The following is a 17,125-nucleotide window of genomic DNA, read 5'->3' as shown; positions in this document are numbered from 1 at the left end:
AATTACACCATGGGTTCGCAGCACGGGCTCTATGGCTCCTCTTGCTGGGCGGCCACAAAACACGACACACTCATTGGCGGGCGGTTTGAAACAGGAAAAAGGTGGATGGGGAGGGGCCGGGGGGGATGTGAGGCACATCAGGCTTAGGGTGGGTGTAGCCCCGGTCGATGTCAATACTAATATATAATATACAAAAGAAGCCTCTTCAAGATGTGCTAATCCCAGGCAATGCTGGGTACTTTAGCTAAATAAGTAGCACTCAAAAAATACATTATATTCATGAATAATTGCATTTTATATTTTCATGAATAATTTGATATTCGATTCAACATTTCAAATAAAATATATATAGTTTGAAAAATTATACATAAGCTTACACCATGTCAGACTCATTCACAAAAAAAAATTAATTGTTACATGTTTGAGGCTAACATGATTTATTGGAAAAAATTAGATTTATTTTCTACAAAATTAATCACACATTGTTTTTAAATTTTAAAAATAATCAATAATTATGATTTAAATTATTAATAATATTCTATTTTATGTATATAACCAGATCAACAATACAAACTTAAAAAATTAAAATTACTGGTTTAATAAAATGCATTGCTAGTTTCTGTTTTAAATTTATTTTATTTTACACCCTCATGACCTCCCTTTTTATTTTACTGTATTTTAGATCAATCTTTCTTGGACTCCAGTGACGTGTGAAAAAAAATTCACTGTATGTTAAAAATTGATTTGAAAAATATTTTTTATTCATGAATATTGTGATATTTGTTTAAAAATTAAAATTTGAATGAAGGAAAAAATATTCACAGAAGCCTCTTTATAAGTCGATAACTTGGTTAACACAAATGTCTGGGTCTGCCCCTGCTGCTAAAGTGGTCCCAGATCTCATTTTATGTCAAGTCTTTGGGCGAGGCCAAGTACGTACACTCTGCACCAGACCAAAACTTTTCAAAATGTTATAACTAGAGACAAGATTTGAATGTTAATGTTTTTTTTTTAGTTCAATTTTAATTTTAAAAACCGAGGATATCAGTGTTATTGTTTCTATTTATGTTAAAACCTGTTTTTAATGCTTACTCTACCAAAATTGTGGTAAAATTTATATGCTGGAATTTTATGATAGCAAAATTTGAAATAAATTGGCCTAAAACAAGATAAATTCAGAACAATACAAATAAATTAGCAAGCATTTCTGTTTTCAAAGTGATTCATAAGAGATGTACAAAAAAAATTGTACTAATTTTTCTGACCCATGCACTTTGGTTGCACATACTTTGTCCAGCAATGACACTTCTTGAATTTAAAACATTAAAATATTACTTTTTTTATGTTTTGAATTAAATTTTAGTTCAAAAGCTACTTAATTCCATGACATGACTCACATTTTGGTACTATATGGCGTATTATATTGCATTTCAGTGTTATGCAATGTTTTGACATGCTTCTCTGTGTTATTTCAGTGTTTTTTCACAATTCACCATATAATCTTGCCCATAGCTATAGCACTTCAGTGTTTGTTTCAATGTTTAAAACACACTAAATATTTAAGCCCGAATAACTGTTAGTCGCGCAGAAATGTAACGCAGAATGTCTGTGTAGATGACTTAAAGTGGCGTTAATAATTCTCACAATTTGATTTCAAGTAGTACATAAGTTTCTAAAAATTTTTGTTCACATGATTTGATTATATATAAATTAATTTTTTATAATTCGTGCCCCAAATACTGTTGTTTTCTCAAGGCCTGCGAGACAGCTCGCAAGTCCTGCATCACAAGTCAGCTGGCTGGCATGTGTTGCATCCTTCTCAAAGTGCACTTGCACCTTAACTTTAGGAATCTTTGGTGGTTGGATTATCGCTGACGTATTGTACTCATGTGACGAGTGCAACCCCCCAGTATGTCTCTAATTTAAGAGCACTTAGTCCGTACTAAGTGGACTGGAACTCACTATAATCTGTTCATAACCATGCAATAAGGGGGAATTATAAGACCGTCAAGGTACCATATTGGTAGAGGCAAGATTATATGGTGAATAGCGATAAACCGAAACGACCGCGAAATTGAAGTCAATACACCACCAAACACTGAAATGGAAGTCAATACACCGCATGACACTGGAATGCAAGGCAAAACACAAAATGCAGCAAAAATCACCTGAAATAAAATCATTTTGTCTATTTTAGTTTAGGCTTTTGTTTAAAAACCTAAATATTGTCATGTACTTAGTAAAAAAAATTATTTAGTTTCAATGTATTTAATTTTTTTAGAAAAGTAAAGAAAATAAAAGTAGTCTACAGTTGATACCACAGAGATATGGCTAAATGCCTGCAGAGAAATGTCATAAGAAAATATATAAGTACTAGCTGCAGTACCCAGCGTTGCCCGGGCTGAACACAGGGTGAAGGAGAACTGTTTAGAGATCAGATGTACAGTCAAACCTCTCTGAAATGACCCCTCACGGTTCCCAGGATTAGGGTCGTAATAGATGTTTTCCGAAATTTTCAGTTCATTTCTACCCCCCCCCCCCCCACCCCCCCCCTCTTCCCAAACCGCTACTCGCTAACCAGCCGTACAATGGCAGGATGCTGTCACTCACAATGCTAGACGGCTTTGCCATAAACCCACTTCAACCTTCATGACAAGTCCGTTGCCCTACAGGCCACCTCTATAGAAAATATGTGTTAGTTTACATGTACATTTTCTGCTTTCCGTAGTTAAATACACTAGAACCCCGATGTCACGAAACCCGGATTTAACGAAGCAGTGATTTTACAAATACATTCTCGGGAACCGTCAAAAAATTGGACATTTTGACCAAAATGTGAAAATCAGAAGAAAAAAAAACGAAATTAAAGATCATTAAAATCTGTTAATTTTAACACACAGCGTATTTTTGTGTCGGCTTAAATACTTCCAATAAAGTTCATGTAAGAATAACAGAAAAATAATGGGACATTTCCTTTAAAAATATGGCAGCGGTAGGTTCTGCAACGCGAGTGGGCGCACACGAAGCTCGCCCGGCTGGCTGGCGGCAGCGGCTTCATGACGCATAAGCTCACCCCTCCCTCCCCCCTGTTAAAATTCTTCAAGGCTAGCTCATCCCTCCCAGACACACAAACCATCTAGTGTCCTCCCTTATAACACCCCAACTTCGCTCCCCTTTGAAAAACCTTCAGTGAGAAAATGCTCTTTTCACCCTCCCTTCTCCCGTAAAATTGGGCTATTATGAATGGGGTACTAAAGCGGCGAGGGAGGGGTCAAAATATGTCACTTTTCACACCAAGTTCGAGTTCAGTCATCTCTGGAAAGGAATTTACAAGCTTTCAAACTTAAATATAAATGTATTTTAATAGCAAGGGTCCTATGAAAAGGAATATACCAAATAAAATCAAGCTGCTGTTACCAAACAAAGCATAAAACGGCCGAATGTGTGGGCGCTTCGTTATTGCTCGCGCGAGAGGTGAGACGTGGAATGTTAGAAGAAAGATAAATGCGAGGGAGATAGACGGCAGCCAGTGTGTTTCCTGCGTGGGCAATAAGTGGCGTAGCCTTTTTTTATGCTGGGTGAAGCGACCTTTTTCTATCAATCCACGGGAAAAGATAATTGCTTGAGCTGTCAAAATAAACATAGCTGCGGCAGTTAAAACAAGTCGAGGCAGGCGTGCATCCAGTCGGTCGCTGTGTATTGTGAACCGATAGTAATCAAAATCAAGAGAAATCCAGCAGATAGCTTTCTTTGCTTTAACTGCGTACCACACTAGACACTCGCAACAAGCTAAATGTAAACACATTGCTACAAAAACCTTTATCTGCACCCTGCCGGCAAAGGGACGTGGAATGGGGGTTGTTAAGCGCTGACAGCGGTCGTAAACACGTTGCCACAAAAACCTTTATCTGCACCCTGCTGGCAAAATTACGTGAAATGGGGGTTGATAAGCGCTGACAGCGGTCGACAGGAAGTGGTATCTATTTTTAGATATGCGCTGCCTACGGCAGTACAGCACTCGGCAAGAGAAATGCAGTAACACACTACTCACCACAAGAAACTTATTTTCTATCCGATTTTCTTCGGATTTTCGGCAATTTTTCACGGTTCCTCGAAATCGGGTTGTAATAGAGAGGTGGTCGCAATAAATGGGGTCGCAACAAAAAGGTTTTACTGTAGTTAGTAATTGACTTCTTAATTTGAATGTCAAGTGTGCAAAATAATTTATATCACTTTCAGATCCCGACAGACGCTGTTCTGCCAGTTTATAGTTATTTACCTGGTCTGTATGTAATCTAGACTCTATAAAGCAATATAGAAAGAAAAAAACTGAAAAATAAGGGATTACTAATATTGAAAAGATTCCATTATCTAGCTAATGCTCGGCATGCATTGCAATGCCTCATTCAGTTTTGTTTTGTAATATGTTTGAAGTAGTTACACATATACAAATAATCTATCCATGTCTCTAAATATATATTTATCTCTATCTACATCTATAGTCCTATATATCTATTTATCTCTCTATCTGTATTTATCTCTTTATATCTACATATATACCTCACACTATCTCTATGTATTCTATATGAGAGTACTGATTGCTTCGTTGTTAATATCACACGGGTGTTTTTTACTTGGATGGGAAAATTAAGAATGATAAGGCATCTAGTGTGTGGCAACAATGTTAATAGGCAATAGGAAATAAACTTCTAGCGCCTGCGGCATTGTCAACACACACTTCGTACATGTACTGCATGTTGTATCTAACCCCCTCCAACGCATTTGATTCTAAATTGGACTTTTAGTAAGGATTCCTAATGTTATTGATAATATAATATAGCCTATAGCCTTCCTCGATAAATGTACTATCCAACACTGAAAGAATTTTTCAAATCGGACCAGTGGTTTCTGAGATTAGCGCGTTCAAGCAAACAAGCAAACAAACTCTTCAGCTTTATAATATTAGTATAGATAATGAATGAGGGCTTTTGATCGCATACTGATTTTTTGATCCATATTAATAGTTTTGAAAAATAAGACAGTGACAAAAAGTAGACATTAAATTTGAACATGCGTTGGCATTACATGTGTTTTAATTTTTAATGACGATAAAGATGAAAAACCACATGTTGGTTTCAATAATTTTTATGAAATACAATTTTTTAACGTTAAGTTATGAAAATTTGTCTTTGTTAACATAAAGATCACACATGAAGTGATTTTCCAAGACAGTAGTACAGTATCTATTTACATTTTTATTGCAGTTCTAGTCATTCCAATAAATTTTATGAAAAAATTGATGACATCACAGAGAAAAATATATTTAGCAGACATTTTATTTAATTAAAATTCTATGTTTTAATGTTTAACTAAACAAAATTTAAAAAAAAAATTGAATCAATGATATTATCATTGGCATCTTCCACTCAAACGATATCAAATCAACATTTCATACATACTTGTTAGAACTGAGATTACTGAGATTAGAGAAAAGATCATTTAATGCATAGAGTGATTTGGAAAGGTACTACAGAGAAGTGAGGGTCAGTACTCCATCCTCATTTGGCTGTCGACGTGCATGGACGCGCGGCCCTGCCCCACATGCTTCGCCAGCAGTCTCTGCCACTCGGCCAGCCGCTGGCACAGCTCCCGGGGCGCCACCACCGGATCCGCGTCGGGGCAGTCGTCGTCGCCGGCCGGCGGGCAGCACGGGTCAGGGGGCTGCCACCGGGCCCCGCCCGCCGGCTCGTCCGCACGCTCGCAGGCGGTCCCCTCGCGCCCGGGCCCCTGCAGGGACGCCAGGGTGTGGTTCAGCGCAGCTATCTGGCCCAGGACCGAGTCCCGGCGCTGCTTCTCCACCCCCACTTCCTCGCAGTAGCGCCGGTGCGAGGCGGTGAGGCTCTCCAGCACCTTCGTCACCTGCTTCCTCAGCGACGAGATCTGCAACCCAGCGCAAGCACCGTAGCTGTTCGTGGAAACATATCAGATATCACACATGACTGGACAGTTTTAACTAACAAAGTTTCACCACTACAATAACGAATGAATAAAATATAAATAAGTTAATACTTCTTTACAGCCGGTGGGATAAGTAGATGTGATTACATCATCAGAGTGCAACAAAAAAAGCTTAATGGAAAAAAAAAGGATAATGCTCTGACTTAAGGCTAAGATCCTTAGTTTTGCAGCCTCCAAGAAAATTATTTCTCCCATGAATATCGTAGTAGATAAAAAATACATACTAGACAGAATTGTAAATAAAACTTTAAAAATGCTTTCTTATTTAATTTTAATTTTGAAATTTTCAAAACTAAATATTAGGTATATATTTTAACGGTACACGGCTGTTACTTTGCACACAACTTAAAGGAGGTACAATGAACAATTCTGTCTAGTAATTTTTTTAATACAACGTACAGAATTTAAATAATCTGAGTATTAAATACTGTGATTTAACTGTCACTTGCCTCTGATGAAAGGAACGAGTTCAACAGTTTGCCGCTAGAGCTCCGATTAGTTCCGAGTTTACTCACTAGATGGCTCTAATATCGCAGGAGTTCAGGCGGGAATATTATCGCTTCGAAACGGTGAAAACACAACACTAGTATCAGCAATAGTAATCAATGAATTGAAAACCGTCTCACGTTGTCGACAATTTCTATTGATATATTTGTCAGCTTTTCAGTGATGTAAATTATTATTAATATGCTTCACTTGTCGTGACAAATTTATTCATAGAATATTTTTTATTTAAAATCATCTAACTACAATTACTGAATTGTTTTAGTAGATAGAGATTTATTATAATAGTTGGGCATCTTAAAAAAAAATTTATTTTGGAAATACTAAAGTGCTAAATATGATTATAATATCTAACCTGTTTCGTTTATGGGCATCTACGTGAACGTCGCACATTACATTTTATTACAACATTATTTCACATATTATCTTAGTGACTTCATTATGTATTTTGATATGACTCTTTACCTTAACACATGAATGAATCCTGCAATCACGGTGTATTACAATAATAGCAAAATGGTTTCATATGATAATATAACTTCCAAAATCAATTTAAATTATTAAATTATTATTTATACTTCTATTCAAGAATCGTACATTCAAGACAAATAAATAATGTTTAAGATTTTATTAGAATATTTCAATTATTGTAAAAAAAATTTATTTGCAAAATGACAATGATTTTCTACAAATTTATTTAATTATATTTCTTTAGTTATATTTATTTAATTGTGTTTCTTTAATTATATTTGTACCTCGACTTAAGCTCTGGTAGAATGGGCTATACCTCTGGGTGTAATGTTACATAAATGAGTTATGATCAAAATATTAATAGTTACTATTGCAACTCTATAGAGATGTTTAAAAAAAAATAGTAACTGAAGGACCAGCCGCCTATGGCAACTTCCTCCCGTAATGATTTAGTTATGTATATAACGATACAAAAATAAGGGCCAATCTCTCTATGCTGTCGTTGAACAATGGTTAACTAAAAGTCATTTAAAATTACCTTTGGTTTTTAACAATAGATTTTTCACTACCCAAGCATTTATTGCATCACTAACCTTGAGCAGTTAAACATTTTCGTTAGTTACACAAGTTCGTTAGAAACACAATTACAAAGCAGTGGCGATTCTTTTTTTTAATTTTTCTTCTGGGGTAATGTAAAATTATGTTTGTAAACAAATATTGGCCAGAAAGAATTATATATTTTTCAATTTAACTTCCGCTACATTATTTGCAACTATAAATGATCAAAGAAACATAAGTTCCAAGTGCGCGCATACACGCACGCATATGTATACAGTAGAACTCCAACTATCCGAACTCCGACTATCCGAATCGCCGATTATCCGAATCACAAACAAGTCTTGACTTGACTTGTCTTAACTTGCCGTTGTGCCTACACTGACTTCCCCCCGCGTGTGTAGGCACAACGGCAAGTTAAGACAAGTTCCGGCGCATTGCAGTCACGGCGCACCTGTCATTGTTTGTTTTGATTAGCCAGTGTGCTATTGACCTTGCTCGAGGACGCTACTCTTTCGCTACGGCTTACTTTTGTTTGTGCGTGTACAATACGTATGTACTGTATTGTTTTTATACCATGGCTTCGAAAAGAAAACGTGTTGTGCTATCGTTAGCGGACAAACTGAAAATTATAGAGCAACTCGATAAAGGTGTAACGGGTAAGAAGTTGTCTGAGATTTATGGTGTTGGACAAGCAACAATTTCTGACATTAAAAACAGTAAGTCAACACTTTTAAACTTTGTTTCAGTGCTTGAAAATGAAGATGGAAGTTCCTCCAGGAAAACAATGAAGACAGCAACCAACAAAAATTTGGAAGATGCCGTGTTTAAATGGTTTTTGCAGCAACGTTCTATGGGAAATCCGATTTCAGGTCTAATCCTTTGTGAAAAAGCCAAAATCTTAGCAGAAAAGCTTGGTTATTCATATTTTAAGGCTAGTAACGGCTGGCTAAGGAATTTTAAATTCAGGCATGGTGTACGCGAGTTAGATTTGGCTGGTGAGAAGCTTTCAGCAGACTCTGCAGCTGCTGAAAATTTTATTGAAAAGTTTAAAACTGCATCAGAATCCTATGATCCGGAGTTTGTTTATAATGCCGATGAAACTGGCCTTGTTTGGAAAGCATTACCAAAAACCACTTTGGCTTCTAAAAGGGAATCTAGTGCCCCTGGACATAAGGTCAGTAAAGAACGTGTTACAGTGCTTAACTGTGCCAACTCCACTGGAAATCATAAACTGCCACTTCTTTTGATAGGAAAATCAAGAAATCCAAGAGCATTTAAAAACGTAAAAAAACTTCCACTCTTCTACAAAAGTCAACCCAAGGCCTGGATGACTGCAGCTTTGTTTACCGAATGGTATGATGAAGTGTTTATTCCTGAAGTGAAAAAGCACCAAAAATCGGTGGGAAAAGAAGGCAGTAAGGTGCTTTTAATTGTTGATAACGCACCCACTCATCCTACAGCAGAACTGTTGGAAAGAGAGAATGGGCAGTTTAAAACGACGTTTTTGCCTCCCAATGTTACAAGTTTGCTGCAACCCATGGACCAGTCTGTTATTGAAACAATGAAGCGCCATTACAGAAGGCAACTGCTGAGAAAACTGCTGATCGAAGGTGCTGAAGATGAAGAATTGGTTTTGGCAAATCATAGCAAAATAAATTTAAAGGACTGCTGTTACATGGTAGCGGAAGCTTGGAGTTTGGTTACGGCACTGACGCTAAGACGTGCGTGGAATAAACTGAAAGGCCTACCGTCTGAGAAGAACAAAAAAAAAGAATCTGAAGAAAATGAGAAACAAGAATATGGAGAGGATGATGATGATAAAGATGCGTTGTCACTAGAGGAAATAAGAAAAATGATTGTAAAAATTCCTGGTTGTACAGAAGTAAGTGCTGAAGATGTAGGAGAGTGGATGGCTTGTGACACGTCTGACCCTGGTTTTCAAATTCTCAATGACGATGAAATTGTTGTAAGTGTGAGAGAAGATGTTGAAGTGGAAGTGGAAGAAGAACTTTCTGCTGATGTTGAAGTAGACGCTGGACCATCAGCTAGTGAAGCATTTGCCGGCCTCGAGACTGCTTTGAAGTGGATGGAGCGTCAGCCCGAGTGTGACCACTTGCAACTGCTCACCGTCAAGCGAATGCGTGACCTGGCTGCCCGAAAACGGTTGAAGACCGCAAAACAGCTTACATTGACGGAGATGTTTAAAAAACAATGATTTTTATTTCTAAACTTGTACATAAGTACATTTTATTTATATTTAAAACATGTGAAAATTTCATGTTTCTTTCATTTAATTCAATAAAAAAATAGTGCAATATCAAAACGTAGCTTTTATTCTCTCCAATGGCAATTTTTTTAAAAAAAATCCGATTATCCGAATATTTGATTATCCGAATGGGTCCCGGTCCCCATTAATTCGGATAATTGGAGTTCTACTGTACATGTAAATACTTTTGAACAAGTGAAATGAGGAGCTTTAGCAAATAAACATTCAGGTAATTTTCCAAAATACAATTTTAAAGACCTTTATATTGTGTTCTTACATTTTCAGTTAGATTTATTTAAATTATTTGGCAAATATTACAATCTAAAAACTTTTGTAAGTATGTACAGTAATTTTTTTAGGTAATTTTATTTGTGTTACAAGAAACCGAAGATCTTGCTGAAGTAAAATTATTATGTATATAAAATGTGTTTAAATGGGTGTGTTATACTTAGATGAAATTGATCTAGAATTATATGAAATAAAATTCTATTGTTTTACCAGCCTTTGAGCTTTCTAGCTTACGTGAAATTGTTATAATTAAACTTTATTGCCTAAGTTTTGAATTGCTCGAATATGCAAAAAGTAATTCACTCGCTCACACACTGGCCTATAAAATTCCAACCCACTACAGAGAACCACCAAATATATTGCGTGTTTCTGAAATGGAGTTAAACTTTAAAATTGCCTTTATTATTTCAAAAAAATAATTGAAAACTCCAAGCAAATGTAAGAACACGTCTTCTAGATATAATGGAAGATTATAATGCCGTGTCAGAATTCGCCTGAAGAATATACTTGTAGATACTTTGGAAGTGACTTCGCAAGGCTGTCAGAAATGGACGTGAAGTATGCTATGCAATACGCAAGTAAATGAATCTGTGTAATTCTCGCGTACTTCCAGTTGAAAATACGTCTTCATTTGAAAAAAATTTGGTCATATTTTATATATCATTTAAATAATTTAAGAGGTCGTAAAATAAATATCATTTATTTTGTATTTTACTGGTATCAATAAATAAATTGACAAAATTAATTTATGGATGTTTAAAACGAAGTTTCAACAAACACATGTATATATTTAGCCTACCGATCGTTACTACAAAACAAAAGTACAATAATAATGTAAGATGCCTTCAATTCACGTGAGAGCGATAAAGTGTTAAAAGAAAGGACTAATTTCACATGTGTTTAAAAATAAAATCCAAACATCCTTTTCGGCTGGCTAAACATTGAACATATCTGGATTCGTCAAAGGCAAATGAAGTACGCAAGGTTGTAAACATGTAACTGCATTACTTTCTGATTAATTTTAATAAAATTATGCATACCTCCAAAAAATGTTCAGTTAAAATTAGTATTGTATTGGTGTTTGTATTAAAATATAATGTATACCGGGTATATTTTTATTGTGTTTTAAGGTTTGTTGACTTTTGTACCTCATGTACTTTTGGTGAAAAGTGAAAATGTAATTATGTAGGTATTATTTATTATCAGGGCCCAAAGCATAACTTTATGTTCGTTGGCCAAAAATGAATTGAAGTTATACTTGTATATCTAAGAAAAATATTTGTATTTTGTATTAATGTAAGTATTTTATTATGTAAATTTTTATTACTTACAAATATTTTGTACTCATAATATCTAGTTTCTATTTGTCTTAAGACATAATCAAATTATACACTCAGCAAAAAATATTTATTGGTTCACAATTTTTCATTGTTACAATATTTTAAAATGTAAATTTGCTATTCAGCAATATCAAATTCTAAAACGTGAGTAAAAATTATCATTAAATTATATCAATGGCATATTTATTGGATTAGTATTCCTTGTTCCTAATCACTTACTCTGGTTGATTACCTTCTGTATAACCTCAGTCAGTGATCGTAATTTATGTACACCTTTTCCCCACTAAGACGATTCAGGTGCAGATTCTGGAGCAGTGTTTTTTTATGTACGGATGTGTCAATAAATCCGTCAGTTTGTGGGTGGTGTTGGGGGGGGGGGGGGGGTTACTACTCTTAAAATATTACTTTATCTGTATGCTTGATAAAATATCCTTTGGTTAGCTCCCTCCAAAATATTCTTATACAACCTATGACGTGTAGCCTACTCCTTAGATATTTTACTTCCAACACGTTTGATTGCGTAGAGAAGGCGATTCTTCGAGTATGTGGCCCTTTCAGAATTAAATTATTATTATTAGTTACAACTGATGTTTATTTCGAGCCTCTTTGACTTCCAGTTCATACATAAAAGACGAACTACCAGTGATGCTTGACGTCACCAGTAGGGATAGCGTGAAGGAGCTCCTCATTTCGCCAGATGCGACTGGCATACACACGTATTTATATTGCAATAATAAATTACTAAATGATAGCTTATTTTTCGAAAATATGATTATGTTTTTTTACAAGAAGTACGAATGCCAGGACATTTACAAATAACATCGTTTTTAAACATCACATATAAAAAAAGGAAGTGTAATCAAAAGCCATAAGCTGCAGGTCAGCTAAAAACGGAAACCAAACATTTTTCTAGCTCTAGCCTCATGTATACATGCTTAAAAACATAATACATTTAAAACACTAAAATTAATGCAATAACCTGCAATATTTTGAAGACAGATATTCAGCTACCAAATATTCTCCGATATTATAAAAAGTTCACCTGTATATATAGTTGCAAAGAAAAATACAGTCGTAATGAGATATCAAATATAGCAAATAATACAGCTTTGCAACATAACGTCATGCTATTAGATGGTCAACGTTCAACTGTTTGTGTAATACACATACGCACACACCTGTGACAAAATGTGTAAAGAAATAAAATTTGTAGGAGCGCAAAACCTTTGTAGTACACAGTTAAAAATTATTATTATATTTTTTACGGGGGCAGGAAAACTACATTACTGGCCAACTTATTTGAATGTAGCGGTTAGCTGTGAACGAGCGTTCTTGGAAAAGAGACCAAATCTTGATAGTTTTGGCCACATAATCACCGCAGTAAAACATACAATTTGTATATCGTATATGTGTAGTGCACCAAATTAATATTTATTATAATTACCTTGGGTTGCACTCGGTTACGTACGGGTTTCTAACTGAAATGTACCAAAAATAGTAATATTTATTCTCTTGCGCTTTGTTGAGGATCGAGTAGTCTTGGATGGGTGTATGGGAAAGGGACAGATAGGCAAAGGGATTGGAAATCTAATGCTAGCCGAGGATGAGTACACCCTTCCCCACCCCCCTCTCCCAGACCGGTCGTAAACATGACACCCCGCTGGGCGATAAGAATTCTGAGAACAGCGTCCTTTTGCCCACCCCCCTCCTTTTACCACACGTCGCTACATCGTTCAACAGTACTGCTAATGCGCTCTGTTGAGGACAAAGATAACTACGCGTGTCTTTGCCCGCTCGCGAGAAACTCAGGATCTTAGCCTTAATAAAGCAGAGAGTCAGAGAAAGCTGCAAGACTTTATGCAAGTTTCTCATCGCCATAAAATTGCTCTTAAGGGCAAGCTTCAAGGTCGCGGTTGTGAATCACGGTCACCAGATAGTGCTGGGGTGGAGCTGAGAGCGAGAGATCGCAGACAGAGATAAGACCGTGGCAGCGAGTGGGCTGAAGGTTGGAAGGGGGGCGCCGGCGGGATCACGTGTTCATCCGGTGTTGCCAGCTCTGTGTCCCACTGAGGAGAACAGGCGCGTGCCTAGCTAGGGGCGGACGGTTAGGCGAGGCACACCCACTCAGCAGAGCTTCAGCACTAGAAGCCTGGGACAGCAGGAATCTTCATTGGGCATCATATAGAGCAGGATTTTTTTTGGAGATGAATTCTGATAATACGACATTGATAACGTTTTTTTAAATTATAATCCTACAACCAATGGTCAGTTAAACTGAAATCTATTGCATGTCACGTTCAAGGATGACGTGCACTTACACGTCCCATAACATAAGCCCCGTCACTCTGGCGGGTTTTCCTACACACACATTTCATTTTATGAACAAACCTATTTTTTTTTAATTTAAAATATTTTAACTTATCCACATAATGTATGCGAATATTACACTTGTGACCAAAGGTTTGAATTATGTTTATATATATACATAATTATATATATATATATATACGAGTTATAGGGCAGGACTATTTTCATAATATTAAACAATTTGTCATTTATTAAAAAATTTAACATTAGTCGAGATGCGTTTCTTGAAATATATTTATTTATTTCAAGACACAAATATTTCGTAAGAAATAAAATACGATGTACATACATACATATACTTGCTACACATTGGCAATGTAACGAAATGTAAAAAATGAGGACTTAATACAAGTATGTATTAAAACTTAAGTTTATAAAAGAATTGCCAAGTGCAAGTACAATAGGTAAATCAAGCACCTACTCCGTATCGTTCATGGATATGTGTTCTTAGCTTGTAAACTTGTAAACTGAAGTAATCTGTTAATTAGTAGTATAAAAATAATTTATATAATAAGCTGTAGACATGGATGCTTAAGCCTCAATATGGATACTTCTAGCCGCTGGTATTTTTAAGATCTAAAAACGGTATGTTTTCCCTTGAGACGGGAATTTTTCCCTGGAAAACGGGAAATTTTGAGTCATTTTGAGTCATTTTTGAGAACTTTTAAGGAATTTTTGAGTCCAAGATGGCCGCAGTGACTTCAGAGGTCAGTCGGTCACTGACCCGGCACCGGCACCAGCGCCTGGCGCCTGTGCCCGGACATACATTCCTATACTACTGGCGAATTGAATCACAGCCAGTATTATCAGTCTGTATAGGCCTATAAATAGAGATAGGTAAATTTCGCGCATTAATTTTGTCGCAAGCTAGTATTAAAACATTTATACTGTTCCACCGAGTTCATTTTTGGGCGATAGTTATTGGCTACCATTCTGCGATGCCCAACTAGGAGAAAAAAAAAGTAAATCAGGTAGTGCTGATCAACTAGAATAAGAAATCAGCCAAAGGAAAAGCAAACATGGGTTGAGCACATGTAAGACATTTAATTCTCTCCTGATTCCAGATTAATTCACGAAATTTCCGAGTCCCTACATAGAAGTAACGTGAAATCAGTACGTGTGTACGAAGGTTCGTATTCACTTTGTCATATTCTCAATTTTCTAGAAGTGGCCATCCAAACCTCATTAAAAAATATATATTTCCTTCTAGTTTCCCATTACCAAGCAAATAATGATCAATCAGCATTTATTAATACACACAGAGATTTTCAGTAGAGTAAAATTGTGCTTAATGCATGAAAAATAATTATATATATACATATATATGTGTGTGTGTTTGTATGTGTCATTGAAATATAACTTTACTTTGAAAATGAAGTTTTTTGCGAAACTGATTTCTCTCCAAGATAAAGTAGTTTGTTATAAGTTAGTAAGAACTACACATTAACGTATTTATATGTTTTTATCATTAATTTCAGTTAAGTGTAGGGCATTCTTAGCTGAAACCGATTTACGTTTTTAATATTCAATTGCTGCAAGAAAAAAAAACCCTCATAATAATAAAACATTAATGAAACCTGCCAGAATTTGAATAATTTTCATCCACATATAACTTCACAGCTAAAGTATTACATAATAATTAAAGTTGTTTGCGTTGATTTTTAAAAATTATTTTCAGGCAATTAATATCAGCTGAGAGTGTATCAAAATAATTACAAGAAATGTTTTATGTATTTTTGAAACATAAATACGGTTCCATACGTTTCAAAGCTGTAAATTTTACAAATATTTTTCTTTATTGATCAGTAAATGCAGCGATATGAGTTAATCTTTATGAAGGATCTTATCAGAGGATGTGGCTATGACAATGCTCAAAAAATTGGTATTGTGAAAAATGTGTCTAAATCAGAATTAACACAATATTAGATTAACTTTTCTTTAAAAAATGTATGTACCCTCTGCCATAATGTTTAATGCTAATGATTGTACAACTAATGGTAACCGTGTATTAATTATTACATTTACCGGTACTACAAATAGTTATTACGTAGAATGACCACTTCTTAAGTTGTTGCGAAATGTGAACCACAGTTAAAGAAAATACATTAGGTTTGAAAATCATGTTTTGTATTTAATATTTTACAATGAATTCAAAATAATAGTGACATTAACTCATTCAGTATAATATATCATACAAAATAGAAAAATGAGAAGAAAAACCATTGGCTATAACTGATAGTAGAAACACAGTTTATATCAGCATAGAGACCAAAAGACACGTATATTACTACAACATACAAAACAAATAACTATAATCAAAATAAACAACTATAATCAGTTCTTCGGAATTCACTGTAAACAATATTTTAAAATGTATGTCTCCACAGAATTAAAATATAAACTTCAGATAAAATTATAACCTTATAAAAACTCATGTACAGTTACTTCCCAAAAATTTTTTTTCTTTCGTTTAACTTAATGTTTTCGATGTTAGAACAAATTTGAACACAACAGAACATTTTATGGCAATCGTCTAGAGTTTCAAAGAACAAAAATATCTTACTTCAATTATATTTACTTTCATTTATCCCTTGCTTTTTCTGGGTCAGTTTTTGACGTCTTGAGTGCTGTTTCTCTGCCAAGCTTCTTTCAGCTTCCAAAATGTAGTCTGGTTCTCTAATGGCTCTGTCTATGCTTTGATTTGGCACCACTAGCTCAGACAGAAAACACCTACGATAAAATCTAGTCAGTTTCGGCAACATTTCTGTTTCCCGCATGAGCTCATCTCTTTCTACTCTTTCTACTTGTAAATTCTGACGAACAACAGACATTACCATGAAGTAACAGTATTCGCGCTGACGTCGTCCGGGCCTGCGGCCCCTTTGAGCCCGATATGACACCGCCCAACCACCGTTTCAGTTCAAACCTCCCGCTCGTGCGTGCGTGTGTGCGTGTGTTTCCAGCCCGGCAAGAGGGCGCCTAGCTGCAGTGCGCCGCACCCCTAAGTATGCTAATTAATATTGTAAACCTTTTTCTTTTATTCTCTTGCCCCAGTGTCTTGTTGCAGTGTAATCATGTGTTTCTCCAGTTTAAATATTACAATTAATTATAAAACTATAGACGTTGCCCGGGCGGACCCGAATAGGCACGGACTTGGACGAGGGTAGAAATGTTTTAGAATAATTCTTAATAACTACGTAAACATTAATGTATTTTAAATTGCCAGTAATTTTTATATAATTATTAATGTAATCTATTATTTACTTAACTTTCGTCGGGGCACGGAATCGCAGAGTGTTGTAACGGTAATTGT

General features: G+C 35.6%; 1 protein-coding gene across 1 annotated transcript in view; it reads right to left on the bottom strand.

The window, feature by feature from the left end:
- Window positions 1-2,575: 2,575 nt before the first annotated feature.
- LOC134538749 (uncharacterized) overlaps window positions 2,576-17,125 on the bottom strand; it is a 48,703-nt gene continuing 34,153 nt past the window's right edge. The window contains exon 6 of the mRNA XM_063380225.1: window positions 2,576-5,940. Coding sequence (XP_063236295.1) covers window positions 5,545-5,940 — 396 coding nt within the window. The 3' untranslated portion in view covers window positions 2,576-5,544. The remainder of the gene's footprint in view (window positions 5,941-17,125) is intronic.

This window comes from Bacillus rossius, chromosome 14 (genome assembly GCF_032445375.1).
Source record: "Bacillus rossius redtenbacheri isolate Brsri chromosome 14, Brsri_v3, whole genome shotgun sequence".
NCBI lineage: Eukaryota > Metazoa > Arthropoda > Insecta > Phasmatodea > Bacillidae > Bacillus > Bacillus rossius.
This window is presented reverse-complemented; position numbering and strand designations above follow the sequence as displayed.